This window comes from Capricornis sumatraensis, chromosome 17 (assembly GCF_032405125.1).
Source record: "Capricornis sumatraensis isolate serow.1 chromosome 17, serow.2, whole genome shotgun sequence".
NCBI classification, from domain to species: domain Eukaryota; kingdom Metazoa; phylum Chordata; class Mammalia; order Artiodactyla; family Bovidae; genus Capricornis; species Capricornis sumatraensis.
In genome coordinates this window covers 71,358,135-71,385,261 of record NC_091085.1, presented here as the reverse complement: position 1 = coordinate 71,385,261, position 27,127 = coordinate 71,358,135, and the positions used below count along the sequence as shown (strand labels likewise).

At 54.4% G+C, this 27,127-nt stretch overlaps 1 protein-coding gene across 2 annotated transcripts in view; it reads right to left on the bottom strand.

The window, feature by feature from the left end:
• Positions 1-3,728: 3,728 nt before the first annotated feature.
• Positions 3,729-27,127, bottom strand: part of CMKLR1 (chemerin chemokine-like receptor 1) — a 41,155-nt gene continuing 17,756 nt past the window's right edge. Inside the window, exons 1-2 of one of the 2 annotated variants that reach the window (XM_068990238.1) lie at positions 6,579-6,587; positions 3,729-5,450 (exon numbers count right to left, since the gene is read on the bottom strand). In XM_068990238.1, coding sequence (XP_068846339.1) covers positions 4,359-5,447 — 1,089 coding nt within the window. In that variant the 5' untranslated portion in view covers positions 5,448-5,450; positions 6,579-6,587 and the 3' untranslated portion in view covers positions 3,729-4,358. Of the gene's footprint in view, positions 5,451-6,578; positions 6,588-27,127 lie in introns of those variants that run through there. The other variant, XM_068990237.1, reaches the window with a different exon arrangement.

Genomic DNA, 27,127 nt, shown 5'->3' with positions numbered 1-27,127 from the left:
TTACAGTCCATGGGGTCAAAAAGAGTCAGACATGACTGGGCACACAGGTGCCGCCCCTGGGGAAGTTTCTTGGCCTTGGCCAGGGTCTCCCTCTATATGTGGGTGACCCTTACTATGATTGCTTTCTGTTTGGGGTATTTTTTTTTAATTGGCTGGCACTACTGTCCAATGAATGAGCTAAGAGGACAGGGACTGTGAATGTCCTGACCATCCCCACATCCCCGGTGTTGACTACAAGGCCCAGCAAAGAGGGGTATTAGATGGATGCTTGTGGAGCCGGTGAATGGGTGGACTTAACACATAGGTGGCTATGGAAATGGACGGGTGCCTGAAAGGATGGCTGGATGAACGTGCAGATGAGAGTGTCTGTCCTTGGGGGGGCCAAAGCACGGACTTGCAAGGAGTCCTAGTTTTTAGTCCCCTTTCTGCCGCAGCTGGCTGTGTTGTCTTGGGTAAGTCACTCACTACCTGTCTTATATCCTTGGTTCCCAGAAAAATTACATGAGTGGAGGGAACTTTTTCAAGATACGGATTTCTTGTGGCCCAAAATTTGGGGAATGGGAGGTTGGGAGCTGCAAGGGTTCTCTTGCCATCTCACAACATAGCCGTGCAACTCCGGACAGCACACTTCTCCTCTCTGAGCCTCAGCTGGCATTCCATGAGGTGGATGGGGGAGGCAAGGGGCAGGACCCTCTAGCAATGAGAGTTCTCATGCTTGCTTCGGGCTGTTTATTCAAGAGAAATGTTGTCTTCAGAGAGGAAGCGAGCAAACCCCCTACTGAATTATTTCGCGGTCAGACGAGCTGCCTCCTGATTCCCCCTCGTCCTGGATAGCAGTCCCAGTAGCAGCTCTCCAAAGCCAGAGCATGTCAGAGAGGAATGGAGAGGAAGGCCAGGACCAGGAGCTGGGAAACCACTGACCGCACCATCCTAGCTAGCACACCTCCTTCTGCAGATTTCTCCAAGGCAGCTCTTGCAACCTCAGCTCCCTCCTCTGTGAAACAGGGAGGACTTGGTGGGGATGAGCCTGAACGGCCCTCGAGGCTCTCATGATTGGATTCTCTCTTCTCCCATCCATCCTGGGCTCTGCTCTCCAGGCTGACCCTGGGGTCCAGCTTAAAGCAAACTCCTCCTTTGGCCGGCGCCTGGGTCCGACTGCCCTTCTCAGACCCTCCCTCTTGTTTCTCTTCCTCCTCTCTCCCTCCCCCTCCCTCTCCATCCTCCCAAGGGCTGAAGAAGCTGGGAACTCTCTCGGGCAGCAGACCCAGTTCCATTTACTACCGTGTGACTCTCATCAAGTGGGGTCCACAGGCCAAACCTCCTTTTCTGCACCCCCCACTCGGGTCTGATGGTCCTCTTCTGACAGGGTCGTTTTTGAGGCTTTGATGAGATTCTGGGCCGGATACACAGTAGGTGCTTAATAAATGCCAGATTGCTTTTCTTCATCATTGTTCTCCTTCTCACTTCTCTCCTCCCTCCCTCTCCCCCCGCCCTCAAACAGCATCTTCTCTTTTTATCCCTCTGCCCATAACCCCATGCCCTCTCCACCCCGCCCCACCCCACCCAGGAGGCAGTGCTGCAGGACCCACTGGGGGGGGGGGGGTCCTGGCCCCGGAGGGAGGGCTCTTGGGCACACAGCGCCATTTTACCTGCCTGTGGAGTAATTCAGGTGAACGTGCTGTGTGAAACTCAGGGTCTTCGAACGTATGACCAGTGGGGACCCTCAGAAGTAGCTGTAGGGACAAGACTGAAAAGGTTGTCACGGCTGCACTTAAGCATTTGATGGTCAGAACAGGAAGACTGGTGGGGCAGCCAGAAAAAGCAAGGCCTGGCTCCTAGGAGGAACACAGCTGGTTTTCATTTTGCTCCTGTTCATCAGCTTTTCCAAAGACAAAATGATTTCCTGGCTCCCCCGGCCTGGGCTGGCCTGCACGCAGCCCAGAAGGAACAAGAAACTGAGCCCCAGCAAATAGTGTGGCCCTCCCCAAGTGGCTGTTGACTGTCTCTGGGGCCTGGAACCCCCCTGACTCCATCTCATGGCCTGGATTCTTCACTGTGAAGTTGGGTGGGTGGGGAGTGGGTGACAGGGGCCTCTGGGCAATATTGAAAGCTCCCTTTGCTCAAGCTAAGTTCAGACTGCTTGAAGCAACTGGAGGCCCCAGTAGGGTCAACTCAGAGCTGCCTTTCACAAGCGCAATGACCCAACAGAGTGAAGGAACAGTTTGTCTCTAAATGAGGTACGAATCCAAACAGCCCGTGGCCTGGGGAACTTGCCCGGCGCTGTGTAGACGTTACATCTGTTCATTGCATCTTGTTGGAGAAATGGTTTCACAACAAAGAAACTTGGAAGAGAATGGAATATGGACACTCGGAGGCCAAAGGGTCCTCCCTCCAGGCTTCCCTCCCCGCCGCCCTCCCTGGAGAGCTGGGTGGGGTGGGGCGGTGGGGAGGGGTGTGTGTGGACACAGGAGGTGGGAACCAGGGTGGGTGGGTGTAGATGGGTGCCAAGGGAGCTGGGAGCCAAGCACATTTTCTCTGCCACTTTGGATCATTTTTGAAAGCTATTTGCATAGCTGCCTTTAAAGCCTTTAAGATGTTAACAGGAATCTGCTGAGGGATACGCATATATGAATGCTCAAAACCCTAAGCTTCTGCAGCCTTCTTTGAGCCAGACAGACCTAGGTTCAAGTCCAGACTCTTAACAGAGACCAGCTGGGCATCCTTGGGCCAGTTACTTAAACTCTCTGAACCCCAGAAGCCTCCTGCATAAAAGGGAAGTGATAATTGTACCTAACTCGGGGCTGGCTGCCGGGAGGGATGAATGAGATACACACGTAAAGTGCTTAACATAGACGTGCTAAATAAATGTAGGTTACCAGGACAGTGTAGAATATTCTCTGCAGAGGCATTCTCCATGACAGAACAGCTCTGTTCTTTTCTGGAGACTCTGCCCCCTGGCTGGCTGTGTGACGCTGGGTAACTTCCCCACTCTGAGCATCACCTTTGTTGTTTGTAAGTGGGATGCCGGAAAAGACAGTGTGGCTGCCCACAGGAGGAGTCCTGGGCCCAGGGCACCCCCACCCCCGCCCCACCCCCCGCTGGGCCCGCCCCACCCCCACCGCCCCCCAGGCCCTGCATCTCAGGAGCACAGTCCAATGAGCCAGGCTCCAGAGTCCGCTTCTGGAGGGACTGAGCCCTCAGAGGCATCTTTGGTCCTCCCAGGTTGCTTCCTGCCGCTGATTTTGGGCTAGCCTCCAGCAAGGCTCTGAGGACATTGAGAAAGAAGAGATCCCACCCTCCACCCCCACCCACTATCCACCCCCTGCCCCGGAGTGTTTTCTTCCAAGCATCAACAGCCAGAGTCAGTGGGTCGGGGAAGAGGGAAGAATTGCCGTGATGGAGTGAGTAGGGGGCTGCCCACCTCGAACCAGCCCCAGGGGAACAAATGCAAATTGAGGTCAGGGCTTGGGCGAGGGGGTGGCAGCCTGACCCCACCCTCAACACAGCACCATTGCCCTGGAGGGTTCTAGGGTGAGCTGTTTCCTGTCACATGCCCTCTGAAAGATCTTTCCTTTCTCCACTCCTTCCCCCACAAGACCCAAGTCTTCGCTGTAGCCCTGTAGCCCTGCAGCCCTTCTCTTGCCCCCATTAAAAAGCCCCATGCCCCACTCAGGACCTGTTGTCTATCTTTCCAGCTGATCTGAAAGTCAAATGTATGGTCCCAGGAGTTTCTGTGCTCATATGTCACCTTCTCTTCCCAAGTGGCCTGGAAAAGGTGTGTGCATTCCACCACGCCCGAGACCTGAAGAATGGCCTAAGAGCAGGATTTCTGGCCAGCTATTAATATAGGGCTCCGTGGCGAGGCGCGATCTACATCACACTGGCTTGGCTCTGACCTCCTCTCCTTACACCAGAAACGGACCTTGCAAACTGTCTGTGTCGTGCCTGGGAAGTGCTCAGGTAGGTAACTGAATCCCTCTGTCTTATGCCCAGCCCAGTTCATGGCAGTGCTTTAGAAAATTCTCCCTTTTTTGCTTTGCGTTGGTCAAGGCAAGTCTCCGAAGATGTGCAGAATACTGGTCCAAGCCTAGGCACCGCAGCACCGCAGGAAAGGTGTTCCAAACCCTGGATTCCCAGCTCAAAAACACTGCTCAGCCCCACGTAAAATACAGTGGGCGTCTGTGGGTTGCCCAGGAGGCTCCTGTTGTGGTGTCCAGAAGGCATAGCTCTGAGTCTCCAAGGTTGGGAGTGTCCACTGTTGGGGGGTGGGGAGGGTTCCTGCCATGGTCTCCAGAAGGTGTAGCTTTGAGCCTCCTCCAAGGTTGGGAGCATCCACTGGGGGGATTTCCGGGCGAGGCTCAGAGCATGCCAGTCTCCCTCTCGTTCACGGATGACATCTTGGTAAAGCTCCTGTGGCTGGGGTAGGAGGAATGCCCTGTGTCCTCACTCAGGGCATTGACCAGACGGGAGAAGAGGGCCACCCTGAACTTCTTGAAGTCCTGACCCATGAAGACGTACAGGATGGGGTTCATGCAGCTGTTGGCGATGGCGATGGCGGTGGCCAGGGGCACGCCCAGGCTGAAGACGGAGGGAGGCACGGAGCCACGCCGGAGCTCCAGGAGGTAGAAGGCGTGGTAGGGGCACCAGCAGAGGAAGAAGGTGACGATGATGGTCAGGATGATCTTGAAGGGCTTCTTGGTCTTGGCCAGGCGGCTGCGCTGTAGCTTGTAGGCGATGGTGAAGTAGCAGGCGGTGGTGATGAGGCCCGGCACCAGGAAGCCGCAGAGGAAGCGGGTGACGGTCACCACCATGTGCCGGCTGGAGCCCGCCGGGTCCGCCTGGGGGTGAGCCGGCCACGGCGAAGAGCCGGTGGCCGACAGGCTGAAGTTGTTAAAGCAGGATATCTTCCCGTGCAGGTGGGCCGTGTCCCGGAAGACGAGGGACGGGGAACTCAAGAAAAAAGCCAGGACCCAGATGACCAGGCAGGCCGTGTAAGCGAGCCGGACACTGCGGTGGTTCTGGGACCAGACCGGGAGGAGCACGGAGACGCAGCGGTCGAAGCTGATGACGGTCAGCAGGAAGACGCTGGTGAACATGTTGTGGATGAGCAGGAAGTTGCTGATCTTGCACATGGCCGTCCCGAACACCCAGTGGTAGTCCAGGGCGGCGTAGGCGATGTGCATGGGGAGGAAGATGTTGAACAGGAAGTCGGCCACGGCCAGGTTGAGGAACCAGACGGTGTTCACCGTCCTCTTCATCTTGCAGGTGGTGATGACGATCACCAAGCCGTTGCCCAGGATCCCGAGGAGGCAGATGATGCTGTAGACCACCACCAGGAAGATCCTGACCACTCTGCCTTCCAGGGGAGACAACTCCTCCAGAACCACGATGGGGTCCAAGTCGTCGGGGTAGTCCTCGTAGGAGGCGTTGTAATCCTCAGCCTCCATTCTCTGCCAGGGGAGACAGGGGGCGTGAGGGGAACTTGGATTAGAACTGGCTTTAAAGGGCTTCCCTGGTGGCCCAGTGGTCATGAACCTGCCTGCCGATGCCCGAGGCGTGGGCTCGATCCCTGACTGGCGAAGATTACACCTGCGGAGGAGCACCTGAGCCCATCCACCACAGCCACTGAGCCTGTGCTCTAGAAGCCGAGAGCTGCCACTGCCGAGCCTGCAAGGCCCAGTTACTGAAGCCCGGGCGCCCTCGAGCCTGTGAGAAGCCACCACAGTGAGAAGCCTGTGCACCAGACCAGAGAGTAGCTCCCGCTTGCCACAACCAGAGAAGAGCCCACACGGCAGCAAAGACCCAGCGCAGCCAAAATGAATACACTCAGGAAAACAAAGAGCTCCTGGCGTTGGCTGGGGAGGAGTGAACAAACAAACAAAAACGCTGCACCTTTAAAACACTGGCTGAAGTGTGTGGGCTGACGTGTGCACTGATTTATCTATCACGAGGAACTATAACCAACAAAATGTATAACTGGATTTAAGAGGTTGATTACCACCAGCGAGCCCAACAGTGTCCTCCCTGGCTGTGACCAAGACCAGCTGGGTGGCTTTGCTATTTTATTTATTTGACAAACAGCTCGCAGGCACCTACTATATACCGGGTACTATTCTAAAGGGTGGATGTATGCAAAGTCCTTTCATCCTCATAACAACTCAATGAAGTGGTTACAAACCCCACTTTACAGATGAGGAAATTGAGGCACAGAGAGCTTAAGTTATGTGCCCAAGAGCACAAAGCTGGGAAGGGGCAGTCCATGAGTCAGGGCAGCCTCGGACGCTTACCTTCTGGGCCACCGTGTTTTTGCTGCCTCTCTGGGACTCTCTTTTTCCTTTATAGTCTAGTGGGAGACAAACACTCATCCAAAAAAAAAAACCAAACAAACCACCCTCCAATCGTGGAAAAATTGCAGTGAAGCTAAGCGCAATGAAGGAGAGGTGCACAGTGCTTTGAACCTGACTCTGACCAGATTCCCAAAACCCAGGGGACAGCTGCGCCACCAGCGCCCCTGCCTCGTCCTGGCCTCCCACTGCTGCCCTTTGGAGAGAGGATTTCAGACCACAAGAGCCCCTCACCGTTTCACTGTTACATCCACAGCTCTCCAGTGGTGGTCCCTGGCCGGTCAGCCCCCAAACACAGCTGGAAATACCTGCAGGGCAGAACAAGGCGCGGCAATTGGCTCTCGATCTAAGAACCAGGGGTCTGGGTGGACTCAGTGCCAGACACAGAACGTACCAGTTACTCCCGCTTTACAGAGGAGGAAGCAGAGGCTCAGAGACGCTGAGAGGCGGGCCCAGGGTTACCCAGCTGGCAAGTGGTGGAGTCTCATGAACTCAGATCAACAGCTAAACCCTTCATCCCAACCCCCATCTCCCCCGACCCACCCCCGCCACCGCAGCACATCTGGTCAGCCTGCTGTGTGACCTTCCCCTAACCCTTACCTTTACCTTGGAAGTAATAGCGTTATCACTACTGGCATTTGTTGGGGAGGTGCAAACAACAAACAGAAAAAAAAAAACACTGCACCCCTAAAATGCTAGGTGAAGTGTTTGGGTTAATGTGTGCACCGATTTGTCTATCACAAGGGACTATAACCAACAAAACGTTTAACTAGATGGAGACATCAGAGCCAACCCAAACCAGGGCAGAAACTGCAAACAGCAGAATCAATGGGCTTGAGGCCTCTGACCTGCAACTCTGAGCTTCCTTGTGGCCGCATCAGAAAGGGTAATGTGATCCGTGGTAGGACTTCATGTATGGAGATGGAGGAAGCAGCTTAGGGAGTAATGTTGTTCCCTAACCCTGGATTCTCCTGGGCATGTCTCACTGGGCAGGGGCTTCGCTGAAAGGCACGTGACAGAAGCAGTGGGTAGCATCACTGTCCAGGGCCGATACAGCATCCCAGGGGTGATTTCCCACTGGTAGCTGCTTGCGGGGGGCCTTGAGGGCAAGGGAAACAGAAATGGGGTGGACAGCTCCGTGGGAAGATCAAGAACGTGATGACAGTCTGGGCTCTCGGGATTCAAAGTGAAGGCTTGGAGAGCTCAGAGAGGTGGTACTGGGACTCTGAATTCCTCATTCAAGCAGCGGGAACCCAAGAGAGTTTTCACTCAGGATCCTTGGAAGTCAGGCTCTGGAGTCAGATTTCCCAGCTGTGTGGCCTTGGGCAAGATGCTTCACCTCTCTGAACCTCGATTTTCTTACCTGGAAGCTACTGATATCCTTGTAAAGCTGTTGCAGAGCACAGTGGCATATAAGGAGCCCTAACTACCTGCCTCTTGAGAAATCTGTATGCAGGTCAGGAAGCAACAGTTAGAACAACAGACTGGCTCCAAATAGGAAAAGGAGTCCGTCAAGGCTGTATATTGTCACCCTGCTTATTTAACTTACATGCAGAGTACATCATGAGAAACGCTGGGCTGGAAGAAACACAAGCTGGAATCAAGATTGCCGGGAGAAATATCAATAACCTCAGATAAGCAGATGACACCACCCTTATGGCAGAAAGTGAAGAGGAACTAAAAAGCCTCTTGATGAAAGTGAAAGAGGAGAGTGAAAAATTTGGCTTAAAGCTCAAGATTCAGAAAACTAAGATCATGGCATCTGGTCCCATCACCTCATGGGAAATAGATGGGGAAACAGTGGAAACAGTGGCTGACTTTATTTTGGGGGGCTCCAAAATCACTGCAGATGGTGACTGCAGCCATGAAATTAAAAGACGTTTACTCCTTGGAAGGAAAGTTATGACCAACCTAGACAGCATATTAAAAAGCAGAGATATTACTTTGCCAACAAAGGTCCGTCTAGTCAAGGCTCTGGTTTTTCCAATGGTCATGTATGGATGTGAGAGTTGGACTGTGAAGAAAGTTGCTGCTGCTGCTGCTGCTGCTGCTGCTGCTAAGTCGCTTCAGTCATGTCCGACTCTGTGCAACCCCATAGACGGCAGCCCACCAGGCTCCCCCGTCACTGGGATTCTCCAGGCCAGAACACGGGAATGGGTTGCCATCCCCTTCTCCAATGCATGAAAGTGAAAAGTGAAGTCGCTCAGTCATGTCTGACTCTTAGCTACCCCATGGACTGCAGCCCACCAGACTCCTCCATCCATGGGATTTTCCAGGCAAGAGTACTGGAAGTGGGTGCTGAGTGCTGAAGAATTGATGCTTTTGAACTGTGGTGTTGGAGAAGACTCTTGAGAGTCCCTTGAACTGCAAGGAGATCCAACCAGTCCATCCTAAAGGAGATCAGTCCTGGGTGTTCATGGGAAGGACTGATGCTGAAGCTGAAACTCCAATACTTTGGCCACCTCATGCGAAGAGTTGACTCATTGGAAAAGACTCTGATGCTGGGAGGGATTGGGGGCAGGAGGAGAAGGGGACGACAGAGGATGAGATGGCTGGATGGCATCACCGACTCGATGGACATGAGTTTGGGTAAACTCTGGGAGTTGGTGATGGACAGGGAGGCCTGGCGTGCTGCGATTCATGGGGTCCCAAAGAGTCGGACACGACTGAGTGACTGAACTGGACTGAACTGAACCCACTCCAATATCCTTGCCTGGAGAATCCCATGGACAGAGCAGCCTGGAGGGCTGCAGTCCATGGGGTGACAAAGAGCTGGACACGACTGAAGGGACTGAGCAGGCACACACGCACCCTCACACCCAGGCTGCTCTGACTCAGCCTGCTCTTCACCGCCTTGCTTTCCAGGAAGTGAGCACTCCTTCCTGTGTCTGTTCGCACCCTTGCTGATGCCCCAGGGACCCCAGCTCCACCCTCCCAGGACACCTCCTCTTTGCTGACCTTTCTTGGCTCCTCGAGGAACCTATGTTCCCAGTTTTCAGGATGATCTGAGGTCTATGGCACAGCTGGGAATCGTTTGCCAAGCTGACGTTGTCTATCACAGTCCAGGTGGGCAGGTGAGTCTCGCCAGACTATCCCTCTTTCTGCCCTAGGCTCCCCAGGAGCCCAGGGGACAGACAAGCTGTCCTGGCTCCACTCCCAGATTCCTCCTGTCATCTCCAACTTGTGCCCTTTTGGGACCACGGAGGAGGGGGTGGCATGGCGGGGAGACTCCCTGTGTCACCCGACCAAGTCGCCTCCCCATCTGAGCCTCAGTTGTGCCATCTGCAAAATGGGACTGATAGAAACCCCTGCCCTACCGACTTCTCAGGACCACTGGGAGGATGAGTTAAGGCCCTCCAGCTTGTCCCAGGCTCGGCGAGGACGACAGGGAAAGACCCAGGCAAATCGAGGTCAAGGTCCTGGGAGGTCTGAGAGCTCTGTTTTGTGAAGAGACAAAGCGTCCTGAAGTGAAGCAACTAAAACCTTTTTTTTTGGCCGCACCGCAACTTACAGGATCTTAGTTCCCTAATCAGGGATCAAACCTGGGCCCTTGGTATTAGGAGCACAGAGTCCTAACCACTGGACCATGAGGGAATCCCCTAAAACCTTTTTGACCAACATATTTGCTACTCGGCACCTGCCAAAAATCAAAATCACTCTCTCTAATTTCCTCTACAGCTTCAGACTCAGCCCTGAAACCAGGCTCCTCTCTCCAGGAAGGTTTCTCTTGGTGTACCCCCACCCTCGTGGCGTTCCCACCCCAAGACCACCAGTATGAGGCCTTGCACCACGGTCACAGAAGTGGAGCCCAGAACCAAGGTCACCTCTGAAACTGATCGAGCCCCCTTTGTAACCATTGCCAGAAGCCCCCCTGACCATCACCAGCAGATTTCCTAACCCCATATTAGGCAAAAATGCCCACCCCTGTACTCACCCTAGAGCACCCTGAGCAATCACCTAATGCCACCTTTCCAGCAGGAATTTCCTTTGTCTTGAGGCTATAAAAATTGGCTACTAACCCACCAAAAGCGTCAGCTCTCGCTTGAGCTGGCCCGCTGTTCTCACGGTCAGCTCCCCCTGCTCTGTCAGGAGGTCAGCCCGCTGTGCTCGCAGCACCCACGTTCTCTCTGCTCTTTGTTCTTAATAAACTCACTCCCTGATGAAATGCTCTATGTCTGGAAATTCTTTTCCAGACTGCCACGACAACCCCCACCCCCTGGGGTAGGTTAAATCTTCCCTTAAAAAAAAAAAAAAAAAAAAAGATACATCTACCAGAACCTGTGAATGTGACCTTATTTGGAAAAAGGATCTTTGCCGATATAGTTGACATAAGGATCCCAAGATGAGATCACCTTGGGAGAAGGTGGCCTCTAACCCCAAAGACAAGTGTCCCCGTGAGAGGAGATGACAGAAGGAGATTTGACAGGGGAACAGAGAAGCCATGTGAAAAGGGAGGCAGAGACTGGAGGGATGTGGCCAGGAGCCGAGGGATGCCCAGAGCCCCAGAACTGGGGCACCCAGAAGGGAGCCTCCCCAGAGCCTTCCGAGGAAGCCCAGCTTGCGACAGCTCCCTGCAGACTTCTGGCCTCCGGAGGCACAACTGAGTGTGCATTTTAGTCATTTTAAGCCACGCAGTCTGCAGTAATCTGTTACAGCAGTGCAGGATACTAACACCCCCCTGTTCAGGCTCCCAGGGCACCCGGCTCCCTACTCCGGGCCCCATGGTGTTCATATGATTATTACTGGCTTTTACACACAGCATGTTAAAAAGCAGAGCTATCAGTTTGCTGACAAAGCTCCGACAAAGCCATGGTTTTCCCAGTAGTCAAGAATGGATGTGAGAGCCGGACCATAAAGAAAGCTGAGCGCCGAAGAATTGATGCTTTCGAACTGTGGTGTTGGAGAAGACTCTTGAGAGTCCTTTGGACTGGGAGGAGATCCAACCAGTCCATCCTAAAGGAAATCAACCCTGAATATTCATGGGAAGGACTGATGCTGAAGCTGAAGCTCCAATACTTTGGCCACTTGATGTGATGAGCCAACTCATTGGAAAAGACCCTGATGCTGGGAAAGACTGGGGGCAAGAGGAGAAGGGAGTGACAGAGGATGAGATGCTTGAAGGGCCTCACTGACTCAATGGATGTGTTTTTGAGCTAACTCCAAGAGATAAGGACAGGGAAGCCTGGCGTGCAGCAGTCCATGGGGTCGCAAACAGTCGGACATGACTCAGCGACTGAACAAAAAACAACACGCCTGACTGGACTGCAAGCTACCTGAGGGTGAGGACTGGTCTTATTCAGCTCTGTGTCCAGGTCAGGGAAGAAGGTGGGCACCAAGCAGGTCCTCAGGATATTACGACGTCCTCACGGTCTCCCCCTGTGTGGGTCAGCGTCCTAATCACCTCTTCATAGAAGGGCATCAGGCAGGTTGGATTAAGCATCCCCCCAGAGACCTCACTTTATGCTAATCGCCACTTTAAAAGCCCTGTCTCCTGTAGAGGCCGGACATGTGAACACAGAGGGAGAAGAAGAGAGTAGGATGAACTGGGAGAGCAAAACAGACATATATACACTGCTGGGTGTGAAATAGCTCGCGGGAAGCAGCTGCATAGCACGGGGAGCTCAGCTCAGTGCTCTGTGATGACCCAGAGGGGTGGGAGGGAGGCTTCAGAGGGAGGGATGTATGTATTCATCCCTTCTCTGTGCAGCAGAAACTAACACAGCATTGTAAAGTAACTATACTCCAATATAAAAATATATTTTTTAAAAATAAAAAATTTTAACCCTGTCTCCAAATACAGTCATGCTCCCAAAGTACTGGGGGTTAGGACAGCAACTTAGGAATTTAGGGGAGGAGATGCGGTTCCAGCCCACAACACCTCCACAGTTGTCATTTACTGTTAGAACTTAACCTTGCTCTTTGCTGTTCTTCCAGTTTGCTTCCTCCGCACTGGGACTGCCACCTAGAATGTACAGAGAGCACCTTCCTGAAAATCCAGAGAGACTGCAACCCCGGCAGAAAAAATGGGCTAATGATCTAAACAGATAATGTTCAGGAGGGAAACCTTACAGGAGGCGTTAGACAAACTGATAAACAAGGAGGTGCAAATGAGAACCACCAAGAGGACTAGAAAGCTGGGATGGAGCCCTCGGGCTGGCAAAGGCTTCAGGCCACGCCCCAGGAAGAATCATGCTTCGAGGTGCCCGTGTGCAGGATTGGTAGGCGGGTGGGGAAGGCATGCCTTATCTTGGATTCTTCAGGAGCAAACCTCACATCAGCCTTCCTGCAAACGTGATTATTAAGGAAGTGTTCCAGGAAACCCCAGTAAGTGACTGGAGAAGTAAGATTGGGAAAGGGAAGAGGTCGGTCAAGGGGGCAGCACCAGGCAGAGGCCCAAGGAAGGTGGCCTTGGTTCAGGGCAGGGTCAGGAAACAATGGAGGTCACATTCCAGGAAGCTGTTTATATCCCTCCATCCTGTCCTGGGAGGGGCACCGTCCCAGGCGCTGCCTGCCCACTGAGGGCAGTCCGCTGGCCGAGCCACAGGTGCAAGCCGTCAGGAAGCAAGAGCTTTGTGCGCTGTGACACTCAGGGATCCAGGGGTCTGGGCAGCGCACACAGGCATCTGCTGATGGCTAGGAGCTGGAGGCGGCTGACGTCCAGCTGTTGTGGGAGAGGCTACGTGCGAAGAGGCAACGTGTGAAAGCCCCAGAGCTAGACAGCTGTTAGAGGCCGCAGATTAGCAAGTGTACATACAGCAAAGGAACGCCCTGCATCTTAAAACCACCTACCCAGATAGCGCGTAAGTACAGTGAAAGCACACATCTAAAAGCAGCCGCACAGTAACACAAAAGAACAGGGCTGAACAACAAGATACACTGTGAACAGATTAGAGTGCCTCGCTGGGAAGGCACAGCGAGAAGGAACTGGGGATAAAGGGAATGAAGGAACATTAGACAAGTGCGGGGGTTTCCGGAGGCCAGATGAAGGTGGGGTGGAAGGGTATCATTATGGCAGACTTCTCTCCTCTCCTGAGGTCCAGGAAAACACACAGGAAACGAGCAAAACACCCCAGATCCCTGCCCGGGGCAGTGAGCCGCCCATGCCTAGGTCACTGAAGCCCTCATGAAGCCACACTGGGCAGGGAGCGGCCCAGCAAGCGGCTTTGGCCCTGCCTGGGGCCCTGAGAGCCCCTCCATGCCAGCCGCCTCCCGCAGGCCGGGAATGAACCCAGACCAGCGCATGAGAGGAATAGCGTCAGCCCAGTCCGAGCTGGGACCGGACGGACCAGGCAGGAGGTTCTGCATGTTTGGTCCTGCTCTCCCCACCGGCTGGGCCAGACCCTTGTTGGGGAAGTGGCTGTGGTGGCGTGAGGGGGCAGGGTGTTAGGCCGTATCTAGTTCCTCCCACCACAGAGAGCAAAAACCTCAGGCAGATGTTTCTGGCTTCGTTTTTCTTAAACAAACACGTGTAGAGTCCTCACCAATTTCCAGGCATAGTTCTAAGCACTGTTACAGATGGGGAAACTGGCCCAGAGAGGTCAGTAAGGTGCCCAACATCACACAGCTGGCTCAGCTCAGCAAGGTAGGTCCAATTCCTGGAGAGGAAGCTCCAAGCCTGCTGACCTCCCAACCCCCACTCTCTTTCTTTGTCCACTGCCTCGCCTCCTCGGAACATTCCAGAATCCTCTGGGGGTTGCCCTGGCGGGATCGCTCAAGAACCCCCACAGATTCGGGGTGTGCATTCTGTTCATGGAGCAAGACGAGACTCCAGGCCCCCAGGGGTGTCCTCCGAGCCCATCTGCCTAATGGGAGCGCGTCACATCCCAAGGGTCACATCCTGCGCGCCGCAGGAAAAGCCCTTTGGAGGCGGGGCTCATGCATCCACCCATCCTTCAGGGGCCTGTGGAATCTGCTGCTCCCTGGCCCTGGAGAGGAGGCTGGGGTGGCTGTGGGCACAGCTCTTCTCACCTGGAACCCCCGCCACCCCTGAAGCCTGCACAGCCACTGTCACCTGTCCAGGTTTACCGAGGGGACGCCCGAGGCCAGGCACCAGTGGGCGAAGGGGGACTTGCCTGCAGTCACACACCCGGTTAGTGGCGGGGCAGGGAGGTGAACCCTGGTCCTTAGGAGTCCCCCCAGCTCCTCCAGCTGCCACCTGCTGGCCTGGGTGCCCTGGGCTCGGGGGACAGCAGGGCTGAGAGGCATTTGGGCAGCAGGTGTGGCCTTCTGCTTCATCTCCATGCCCTGCTAGAGTCTGCAGAGGCTCGCCCCCTTTCTGTCCGAGTCTGGGTCGCTCCCTGCTGGTTCCTCAGTCACCCCGTCCTGGTCTCGCTCCTTCTGTCTCGCCTTGTGCTTTTCCGACTCTGTCTGTCCCTGTCTCTGTCTCTCCTTCTCCCTGCTCTCGCTTCTCAGTGCAGCCTCCCTGCCTTATCTCTGTCTCCCTGTCCCCTCCCTCTCCCCTCATCTTCCCTCCACCGGTCCCTGCAGAGGCCCAGCCACCCCTCACCTGCTAGCATCACTCACCTGGGTGCCTGGAACACCTAAACCGACAGCTGCCCCTCTCCCAGCCTGCTGCCTCTCCAGCCCAGTCTAAGCTTCCTCCGGCAGCCCCCGGCCCCAGGCCGAATGCAGGGGCTTGATCAGGGCCCGTGGGCGTGGGAGCCCAGCGGGGAAACTGGAAATCCTTCCCTCCGCGTTTGGCCGGACTCCTGTCCCCTCTCCCACCTCCCCCATGGCCCACCCCTACAGTCTGGGCTGGGCGGCCCTGGAGGCCTCTCCTCCAGCCTTCTCAGCCTCCCAAAGGCTTTTAGGAGCTAAGAGGGCCCCCAGAGGCATCCTGTTTTGTAGCTGGGAAAAACGGAGGTCCGGGAGAGGAACTGACCCTCCCTAAGCCTCAAAGAAGAGGGCCTCAGCCTGTCTTGTGTGTGATGTATCCCAGAGCCTAGAAGTCCACCTGGCGCCCCGTACATCTTCACCGCTCCACGTCCGTCCCCACTTACTGCACAGATTTGCAAATGAAGCCTCGCTCAGAGAGGTGAAGTGACTCTCCCAGGCTCACACAGCCTTGATGCATCATCCCAGGGTTTGAACCAAGGACTCTCTGACCCCCTAACCTTGGCCGTTTCTACTTGCCAAGACCACAGCCTCAGCGAGCAGGTTTGAACCATAATGGGACCTTGCAGGCATGACTCTCCTATCACAAATGTCTCTCCTCGGCAGTATCCACCCGCCACCACCCAGGCCGGGCCCGCCGACTTTGGTCCTGTTATCTTGGCCTGCTGCCACAGCCCCCTGGCTGGCCTCATCCTCCAGGGCAGAGCGAGGGGGCCTCCCAGCCCCCACAGACAGCTCTTAGAGATACCTCGGGGTTCCCATCCCTGGATCCACGAGTCTGAGAGATGCAGGAACCATGAAAGCACATAGAAGCCATGCCCATTCCAGCCGCAGGACTGGCTGCCAGCGCCCGGACAGAATTAGCCCTGTGTCAGGGGAAAGTTTCCTCCCCGGTCCCACGCCCACACGCGGGAGCTCTGGCTGAGTCACTGCAGCGAGATGGAAGGAGCTGGCCCGCTAACAGGCGGCCCCATTTTCTTTGAGTTTGGATGGGGCTGTGTTTGGATGGGGACACTCTGCAGCAGTGAGCAAAAGCAACGAGCAAGGCAAAAGCTTATGCCCTTGGACGTGAGCAGTCCACTTGCCCAGAGGCCAGAGGCCCCAGGAAACCTCCAATGGCTGATGAGAGCACAGAAGCGGGAGACCCTGCAAACGTCCACTGCACCACACAGCATCACCCTTGTTAGAATGACCCATCCCTTCTCCGCAGTGTGCTCTGTGCCCCTGATCACTGCCCCTTGCTCTGTGCCCCCAGAAACACCATCACTAGACTCCTTGCCCTCTGACCCCTAGTTGGGTTTATCCTTGAAGGCCCAGCAGGGGCTACAGGACAGGAAGAGGGCAAGTCAGGTGTCTATGGTCCCAGCGGCCTCCCTGCAGGGTCTCCATGAGTCAGTCCTGACTACACAGCCTGGGTCCCAGTAACCAGTTCCTCCCCGACCGCCTGGCTTAAAGGGCAGGAGGGTCTCCTTGTATTCTCAGACCTGAAGTCCTGCCCATCCTTTATGCTTCTGATGATCATTTAGGCTAGGAAGGACTTAGAAAGGGTAGACAGCAAAAGGCTCATCGAGACCCCATGTGAGGGACTTCCCTCATGGTCCAGCAGTGAAGAATCTGCCTTGCAATACAGGGGACGTGGGTCTGATCCCTGGTCAGGGAATTAAGATCCACGTGGCCAGGAGAGACTAAGCTCGCTCGTCACAACTACTGAGCCCATGGGACTCAACTAGAGGGTTGAGGGCCCATGGGCCACAACCAGAGGGCCCGTGGGCCACAGCCAGAGGGTCCGTGGGCCACAGCCAGAGGGTCCGTGGGCCACAACTAGAGGGCCCGTGGGCCACAACAAAGATGTTGTATGATACAATTAAGACCTGATGCAGTCAAACAAATCATTTGTTTTAAGTCCCCTTTAAAACAGACCCCGTTCGAGTGGGTCATCCATTTCCCTCTGAGACTCTGACCCAGAGTCCAGACTCTCAGCACGCCCCCTCAAGACATCCCCATGTCTGTTTCCTAAACAGCTCACAAATCCGCCCATCGTTTCTGCCCACCTGGCCGACTGCTAGAGACCCCCTAACCAGCATGCCGTTTCCACTGATTTCATTTTCTACCTCGTAGCTGGAGAGATCATGTCAAAACGCAAACCACATCCCAGCTCTCCCCCACTTGAAAGCCCTTGGCGGCCCCCGCTTTGCTCTTTGTCGTCATTCTTTAGTCGCTAAGTCACGTCAAGCTCTTTGCCACCCCATGGACCGTACGTAGTCCGCCTCTCTCCTCTGTCCGTGAGACTTCCCAGGCAAGAGTACTGAAGTGGGTTTCCATTTCCTTCCTCCAGGGGGTCTTCCCCACCGAGGGATCCAACCTGCATCTCTTGGGTCTCCTGCACTGGCAAGCAGATTCTTTACCACTAGCGCTACCTGGGAAGCGCTATTTTTTTCTGCAGACCTAACAGCTATTTCAGTCACACAAGGCCCCCAGCAAGAGTGTGTGGATGTATGTCTCTCCTTCCAGGCCAGAAAGCCACTCTGGCCCCGACTATGGGTCCCGTGCACAAACACAGTGTGTTCTCCGGGACACTCAGCTTCCATCCAAAGCTGTTGGGGAAATAGCCTGGGTCTCTCCCCCGTAAACACTGCCCCAGCCCCTGGAGGTGGCCTATACACAAGCTTTCTCCCATGTTTGTAACCCCCTGGACTGGGAGACCCGGCACTGCATTCGCTTAATCCCCTGAAGCCTTGAGTCCATTCAAGCAAATAATCCCCGAGCTGTGTACACAACGTATCTGGAAGGCAGCAGGCGCAGGGGTGTTTACGTGAACAGAGCAGGATGTGGTTGGAGGAGGCTGCCAGCGGTGGTCGCCTTCTGCCCGAGCCAGGAGCTGGCCATGGCAATACCCTCGGTGTCCTGCTCACAGCGTGGGCTGGGAGCCCAGACACTGAGTAGCCCTGGGTGCTCTGAGTTGTCATAGTTCCTGCCCCTGTCCCTGCTAGATCCAAGCCAGCAAAGGCCACCTTTGGTCCTGCATCTAACACAGCTCCAGAGCAAGACTTCTTCTCCGAGTACCTTGAGACACGCGGAAGGAGGCAGGCAAAGGCCTGGTCCCCATCAACAGTGCCCCCACCTACTGTGAGGGAGAAGGGCAAGGAAGCTGGGCGTCAGCCTCATCTGCCCCCACAGTCCTCCCTCTGCTGCTTCAAAAGCCTCACCAGGCCCTTGGAAGTCACCCCAGAGTCCCACCTGGATGTGCTGGTGAAGTCTTGGACCCTCAAATGCCAGGGTTAAATATTATTCATAATAGTCACCAAAGTATCAATATTTTATTGAGCACCTACTATGTGAATCTTCCCTGTAGCTCAGATGGTAAAGATCTGCCTACAATGCAGGAGCTCTGGTTCAGCCTCTGGGTCAGGAAGATCCTCTGGAGAAGGGAATGGCAGTTCACTCCAGCATTGGAGAATCCCATGGACAGGAGAGCCTGGTGGGCTAAATTTCGTGGGGTCGCAAAGAATCGGACACGACTGAGCGACTGACGCTGCTACTGTGTGTGCCAGGACACTGAGAAGCACCTTACGTGCATCATCTCACACAAACCCTGGGCGATGGAGGTGGTAGTCATGGCCATGTTAGAGCTGCGGAAGCTGAGGCCAGAGAGGTTAAGAGTCTTACTCAAGGTCACGTGGCTAGCAAGAGGCAGAAGTAGGATTTGAACCCAGATTAAGAACCCCAGGGCTCTCTCTACTATACCTTACAAGATCTACTTGGCAAATGTCTTTAGATAAATCCTTGACCCTTTGGGGCCTTGGTTTCCCCAACTATGAAACAAGGAGGTTGGAGTTGATCGTGTCAAAATCTCTCTTCCAGCTTTAAAATATGCCGTGGTTGAATGGGCCAAGGGCCTGTCCCCAGCCTTGTGCCAGTAAAAAGATAGCATGGCTTGGCTCCGTGCTGTGTGACCTCAGACAAGTTGCTTTACCTCTCTGAGCTATAGTAAGGTTCCCAGTAAAAATTTCCTTTTCAGAAAATCCAAGGGATGAAGCAATCTCTGGGGACCCCCTTGCAGACCTAAGATCTCTGGGCTAGAAGTTCAAGGTGAAGTTACAAGCTTCTGCACCATCGAGACCTCGAGTCTGGGGTTCTTGCAGACTGTGATGATGTGGTCTCAGACCACACTGAGACCACATCGAGTCTCAGTGTCTTCATCAGTAAAGCGGGGCTGATATTACCACCTCCTTCCTAAGGTTACTGTGAAATGAAATGATGATATGAATGGTACCCGGCACACAGCAGGTGCTCAGCAAATGTTTGTATAGAGAAATCAGATGGTGACAAGTCTGTGAGAGCCAGCAGCCTCGCTGTTCCGTGGAGGGGAGAAAGCCAGGCTGAATATCCAGATTCGGAACCAAAGGAAAGAGCTGTGTTTTCCAGGAAACCCACGGAGCTCGAACGTGAGCCTGGATGGGGTCTGGAAGCCGAGGAGGGCTGGGAGCCAGCCAGCGGTCGCTCCCAGGCTTCTCCACCCAGACCAGATGCCGCCTAGGGCCGGATGAGGAGACCATGGCTCCCGCCAGGCTCTCCCCCTCTTAGCCCCATCTCCCTTCCCGGCATACCCACATCCTCCACCAGAGCCTCTGAAAAGCATTTCTCAGCTTGAGTGTAGTCCCTCGGTCGACCCGGAAGCTAAGGATAACAAGGAGATGGCCCGAGCTATGTGGCCCATTCTCCAACCTCCCATTTCCACCCTGGGACCTAGAGACACTGAAGATGAAGGGAAATGACCGATACGAAGGATGTAGCCAAACAGCTAGCCCCCTGTAGGGTCTCAAATGATGCTTGATTTCCCTTAATGCCCATTTAACAGATGAGAACACTGAGATTCAAACAAGTTTCATGGTCTTTCCCAAAGTTACCCGGAAAGTGAGCAATTGTTCCATCCCTCAGTCACGTCTGACTCTGCAACCCCATGGACTGCAGCACGCCAGGCTTCCCTGTCCTTCACCATCTCCTGCAGCTTGCTCAAAGTCATGTCCATTGAGTCAACCATACCGTACGACCATCTCGTCCTCTGTCGCCCCCTTCTCCTCCTGCCCTCAGTCTTTCCCCGCATCAGGGTCTTTTCTAACGAGTTGGCTCTCCGCATCAGGTGGCCAAGGTATTGGAGCTTCAGCTTCAGCGTGGTATAATCAGGATCTCCAGGCTGGACTTCAGGATTCTCTTCTCCTGGTTGTCCCTGGAATCGTGTTCTGTCGCTTAGAACTAGGTTTCAACTCCAACTCCAACACTTGGAGGCTGTGTAACCTTGAACAGGTAGCTTCACCTCTCTGAGTCTCAGGCCCCTCATCCACAGCCTCTTTCTCTGGGATATGTGAGGATTCGATAAAACCAGGCTGGTGAAGTGCTTGGCATCCTGCCTGCCCTGATCATGGTTGCCAACACTATTAATGTTAATAGTTATTAATTTTATAGGAAAGCGGATTTACCTCGCAGTGATGAAACTGGAAAACACATTTCCACTCTCTCAGTGGGGTCCATTATTTTAGAGTCCAAGGGCAGGGTGTGGCCTTCTCTGGGACCCTGGAGGCAGGATCAGAGGTCAGGGAAAGTATCAGCCGCTCAGTCCTATCTGACTCTGTGACCTCATGGACTGTAGCCTGCCGGGCTCCTCTGCCCATAGGGATTCTCCAGACAAGAATACTGGAGTGGGTTCCTGTGCCCTCCTCCAGAAGATCTTCCCAACCCAGGGATCAAACCCGGGTCTCCTGCCTTGCAGGTAGATTCTTTGCCATCTGAGCCACCAGGGATGTCAGGAAATGTTGGGTAAACTGGAGATGCCGAGAGGCTGCAGCATCCGGTCCTGGACCCACTCCCGGCCTATTCCCATATCCCATCTGCTTGTCCCCTGAGCAGCCCTGAGGCCCCGGCACATCTGGCCGTCAGCGGCCCCTCCCAGGCTCCTCGCTGGCTGCCCAAAGGCCCCGTTTGCTCCAGGCCACCTTGTTCCAGAGACTTCCTGCCTCTGGCCTGGAATGTTCTCCTCCACTGGCCCTGTCACAGAAGGAAGTGTGCGCAGCATGGGCCCAGGGGCTCCAGGAGTGCGGTTTGGCACCTTTGTCTGGGAGAGGTCAGAAAACAGAAGCCCAATTGGAGAGGGAGGGAGGGGGAGGGGAGGCAGGGCGGGGTCCCTTCCAGACAGGCTGACTCAAACCCTCCGGGAGGCTGAGAAACTTCCGACAAGATGGCCTTGATGTTGGGCTAACGGAAACCTTGGAAGCCCAAGGATTCTTCCCTCCAGTTCTCTGATCCTCCTTTCTTCCTTCCTCCATCCTTTCAAGAATTATTTATTAAATGCTTATTGTGTGCCAGGCGCAGGGGCTACAGCAAGGAACAAAACAGATACGCTGCTTCCCTGGAGGGGCTGACATTCTCGAAGGTGTGGATTGTAATAAAGGAGACAAAAAGTCTGGAGTCAGACTGCCTGGGTTTGAATCCCTGCCCTGACGCTCACCAGCTGCGTGACTGTGGGCAAGTCTCCACACCTCTCCGTGCCTCGGTTTCCTCATCTGAAAAATGGGGGTGATAGCTCTTCCCTCACAGGGTTGCTCCAGGGATTAAATGAGTTTACGCTCGTCATGTTCAGAAGCTTGTCTGGTTTGTTGGAAGCACTATGTAGATGCTGGAAAAATGAAGTGAATGTAACAGGTGCTGCCATCTGCTGTGAACTAGAATATAAAGAGGAGTGGGGCATAGAGATGGGGGTGGGTGCTACTTTAGGCAGAGTGTTCAGAGAAGGGCTCTGATAGAGCTTACCTTTGAGCCGACTTGAATACAGGGAGAGGAAGAGGTATCACTGTCTGATGGGAGAGCTCTTCAGATAGTGGGAAGGGCCAGTGCAAAGGCCCTGAGGCAGGCCTGAGGTTTCAGAGGTTCAGGAAAGAGCATGGCTCCATTCATTCAAGCATCCATTCAAAAGGCACCTAGTGAGTACCTTCTAAGAGCCACACAGCTTATTGGAGGCTGTGGGAGTCTATGCTCCACAGTAGGAGGTGGGTGCAGGAGCACGGCACAGTGAGTGCTCTGAGATGTCACCTAAAATCCAGTCTGGCAGCAAACTAGCCCTCCTGGGCCTGCATTACAGACCGGATGGGGCTCTTGGCAACTTCCCTATAGTTTCCTTGACTCTGGGGCAATGAATCAGCTGCAGTTCACCACAGAGCCTGCCCGGGCTCTGTTGTTGAAACAAGAGCAATCTGGGGAGAGAAAGATGAACCAAGTCATTCTCCCTTTCAGCTTTCATGGGAGAGCGTGGATTCTTTGTGGAAGCAGAGAATGTTCCAAAGTTAGTCAATCATGCCTCCTGCCTGACCCTGTTGCTGGCTGAGTTTGTTGCCCTGACTCTGTACAAAGCAAAGAGAAGATGACCAGAGAAAGCAGGGGGGGCTTCTTGGAGGAGGTACCATTTCAGCTGAGCCTTGGAGGGTGTGAAGCCTTTTCTTAATGGAGTGGTGGGGGGACAAGGCACATTTGCAGAGGAAACTGCAAAGGTCCAGAGGCTGGGTAATGTGAGATTAGAGAGTGGGGGAGGGGAGGGGCGGTGATTTTGCAGGGAGGTCAGGAGATATGGCTGAGAAAAGAAGAGGGGTCAGATTATAAGACCTCCTGCAAGTCACCAAATTTATCCCGTGGGTAATAGGGGACATGGGTGGATTTTAAGCAGAAAGGTGTCCATTTTTCTAAAATGACCCCACCTCTAACCCACGTGACTGATATGGGGACTGCCTTGGAAGAGGAGAGACTGGAGGCAAGAGGCCAGCAAAGGGCCTGAGGAGCTGACCGCAAATCCTCCTCCAGCTCCAGGTGTACCCAGAAGCAGCAGTCTTTGGAGACTCCAGAAATCAAGGGCCCCCCTCACAGAGTCAGGGAGTATGGCAATCTCCCCATTTTCTTAAAGAATTCTTCCTCAACTCACATGGGCACATTTGCCTCAAAAGCCGTTTCCATGGCAACCGCCAATGCTCCAAGAAAAATCTTGGAATAACAGAAGAGTGGGGACTGGATACACTGAGATGAGTCTTCATGGGAAAAGCCAGGTCACACTGGCCAGTCCCAGGGGCTGAGACCCAACCCTTGCCCCCAATGCCACGGATCCCTTGCACCCAATCCCTAACGCCGCAGATAAAATCTGGTCACCATGACAACACTGATTCCCCATCCTTGGGCAATGCCAAGGGACGATCAGAGCATACAAGGTACACTCATGCTGGGATGCCAGTGGGAGGCATGGGTGTAGATGAAAGAGCAGACTCTGGGGTCTGATTTTTGGATTCAGAAAGGCATCCTCCACCCAAAACCGGTGTCTGGTAAACCCTGTTGCTGGGCCTCGAAGTCCATTATTGGAATTCTATTTTTAACTCCCCTACAATTAAATTCAATAAAAGTAATGATGGCCTGGGGGCTGACACCCCTCCCCTCTCCCCCACTCCCCAGCCCCTGCCCTGTCATTCACTGGCTCAGGTTGGTTCAGGGCTAGGTTGTGGGTGTGGAGAGAGGCAGGGAGAAAATGGTTTATGCTAAATGACAGGTTAATGAGACCTCCCAAGGATGCAACTTGACCCCCCTCCCCATCTTCCACTCCAGCAAACCTGAGGAATACACTGAGTGCGCAGCTTAGAGCTCAAACTGACAAAATCTCCCATCCTGTCCCTGTCTTGCTGTGTGATTTTAGGCAAGCATTTTCCCTCTCTGGTCAGGCCGGACAACCAGCCCATCAAACTCAGGCTCTCATGGAGGCCTAATGGTGGAGGGGCTGAGTGCCCAGCTCAGGAGTCAGGTTGCCTGGGTTTAATCTTAGCTGGGGACCAGAGGAGAATCATTTACTTGCCTTGGGCCTTGGTTTTCCCATCGGCAAAGTGGGGGAAAATAGTGACTCCTCTTGCACTGCACTATTCTGGGACTAAATAACTAGACTTCTGGAGAGTTCTCAGCATAGATCCTGGCTCTTGTTATCTCACTACTGAAGAAAACAAGGCCACAGGCGTGTACTTGGGGGGCACATGTGTGCGTGATCCTGACGTTCCTGGGCTCCAGGGAGGGGAGGTCAAGGGGAAAAGGCAGCCCAGATCGGGAGGCCAAGTGGAGATAAGCAGCCGAGAGAGGAAGGGAGGGTCCCTGGGTGTGAGCACTGGACTCTGTTCCCCTTGGGCAGCCAGAGGGAGGTCAGTGACCTGCATGAACCCACCCAGGACGGGGCTGCAGGGTTCATGGGAAGCTGCGAGGGGCCTCTGGGGGAACTCAGCACCCACATCCTTCCAAGACAACTTCTTCCTGTGCCCCAGGAGCTCAGTGCCCCAAGCGTGGTGTTCAAGGCCTCCGGGCCTTTGCTCTTGCAAGTCCCTCTGCTGGGGGCCCTCACTCCTCCCAGCCTCAGTACCCCCTCTACACAAAGGCAGGCAGAGCAGCCGGCAAAGAGGTCAGAAGACAGGGAATGATGGTGCTGACAGTACCCAGTGCCTGGCTGGACACTCGGCCTACCTTATCTCCCCAGCATCATCCCCACCCAGGCAGGGAAGGCTTATTATCCTCACTCAGCAGGTGCTGAAACTCAGGCTCTGAAAGGAACCAGATCAGGGTCACCAGGCAGCCCCGGTGGAGGCAGGACTTGAACTTGGATCTGTGGGCCTGCAGAGCCTGTGCTCCAGGGCACTCCAGCTGCAATCCACACGGCGGTTTAAGATGTTCCCCTGTCCTTATCACAGCGCTTCCAAGCACCCTGGGTGGGCTGCCAGGCCTGCAAGGCTGTGACAAGTGTTCACCGCATCCATCGCATCCATCGCATCCATTCCTCTCCTGGGTCTTTCTGGCGTCCTTGGGTGATGTCCTGGGGTGGGAGGAGCCAAAACCACCCTGAGGCTGGGGTAGGGGGTGGTGATAACATTAACCCTTACTTGTCGGGCGCCAACTGCATACCCAGTACCTCTCCTCAGAGCAGACCTTCAAGGTGGGCATTTTCGTTCCCATTTGGCAGATGTGGAAACTGAGGCACAGAAAAGGAATGCCACCGCCCAAGATCTCACACTTAGGAAGAGGTGAGATTTGATCTGGGCTGTTCCGAGGCCCACATCTTCAGTCACTGTGACTCTGTGACCCTCCTTGGTGGCTGGGGGCTCTGCTGTGTGCAAGGCGCTTTGTTCTTGCACCTGCTGACTCCCCCCACCCCCAACCCCCGCCCCATGCACAGGGCAGGCAGGGCAGCAGTGTCTCTCACATATCCACAACCCCACCTGAAAGAGCCCTCAGGGACCCTTCACAGCCACGTCTAGCCAAATGTAGTTGCCACCCACCATGCTCCAGGGCAGGTAGGGGGCTGCAGAAGCCTGTCCAGCAGGGAGGACCCCTGAGAGATCCTGGACCCCCAAGCAGCCCAGGCTGCCAGCACCCGCCGCAGGGCCCCTGGGGCACTCAGGCAGGCTCTGGCCCCTTGGAATGGTCTGGCTCCAGCCCAGCCAGCTGACAGAAGGGCTGGCCTTGGTGAAGTATTTAACATACACGATCCCATCTTGTTCCCAGGCTCAAAGAGGGGGGTGGGGAGGGAAGGAGAGGAGGAAGGACAGGCTGCCCCCGACCCTGACCCCATCACTGTGCCGTCACCTCTTCCCAAGGAGAAACTCAACCTTAACCCAGAAAGGGTCTCCCTGGGAATATTGCTTCCCACCCTCAACAGGAAAAAACAGACAGCTGAAGTCCAGAGGAAATTCCAGAATCCTATAAGCCATCGCTGGAGAGGCTGGAGCGTCAAGGGGTGCCACCCCCACGTTACAGACGAAGGAGAGAAGCCCAGAGCCAAGGAGAGCTTAAGCCTACAGAGCTGCAGCAAAGCGTGCCAGGGCCAGCTGGGCCCCTGACATCTTGGGTCATGCCTCAGTTTGTTCGTCTGCAGAGTGGGCCAATGCCAAGCTTCCATGGCATCACACGTGCAGGGTGTATAGATTGACCAGTCATCCCAATTTGAGGGTGTCCTGAGAAACAGGACTTGTAGTGCTAAAACCAGAACATTCCAGGCAAATCAGGACGAGTAGGCGGCCTTACCTATATAAAAATCCTGGCTCCAACAAGCAAACCCTGTGTCTGTGATGTTTAAAGAAAGTGACTACTTCTGGAGTCAGATAATGTTGCGTTTGTATTCTGGCTCTGCCATCATTAAAGAAAAAGAGAAAACAAACTTTGTTTTAGGTTTTTGTTCGATTAAATTTCACAGATCTTTGCCAGGCACCATGCTAGGTGTGGGGATGCTATAGAGAGAAACGTGGGCAAAAACTGGTGCCCGGTGGAGCTTAGAAAGACGTCAGACATCATCACACAGGCAGCGGGAAGCAGAGCCCTCTTGGTGAGTCACTTGATTTCTGAGACTCGCTTTTACCTTGAAATGGGGGACCCTCCCCTTAGGATCTCCCCTCGGGAGTCACCTGGGCCCTTGAGTTCATCGCTCAGAACCAAATCAACAGAAAAAAGAAATCTCTCCCTGGGTTCTGCTCATAAACCCATTTATGATGGGTTCTGCTACTTTCCAGAGAAGGTCTCCTCTCTCTCTCCTCCCTGAGCTCCACAGCAGAACTTCTAGAAAAACCCACCAAGTCATTAGAAAGCTCTTCCTTTTTTTTTTTTTTTTTTACTAACCTGAACTCCAGCAACCTACCACGTTCCGCTCAAGCCTGGTTCAGCCCCCTAGAGTCACACAGGATAAGCCAGCCACCTCCTTCCCCTGGCAGTGGCCACTTCCTCACTGTAACCTTCCTCTGGACCATTCTTAACCCCTTACCTGCTGACTCCCACCAACTGGAATGGCTGTTTCCCCCGGGGCCAGAGAGAAGGGGTGTTCCACAGGCTGCTTTGACTTGCAGGCTTTTTCTTTTTTTTTTTTCAAATTATGTGTTTGCTTGTGTCCTGGCTTATGTACTTGGTCCAGAAGGGCTGGGGGTCAGGGGTGAAGCTCCACAGAGGCTCCCGTATCCAAGGGAACGTGAATTAAGAGTGGGAGTGAAAGGAGGAAGGGAAATGTGGGCGGAGACAGAGAACGGAGCCAGGGCTGAGAGGAAAAATGCAGACGGTAAGTAATGTCCTAAATACTTAGTCTGGGTGGGCCACACAGCAGACGCACCAGATTCCTAGCCTGGAAAAGC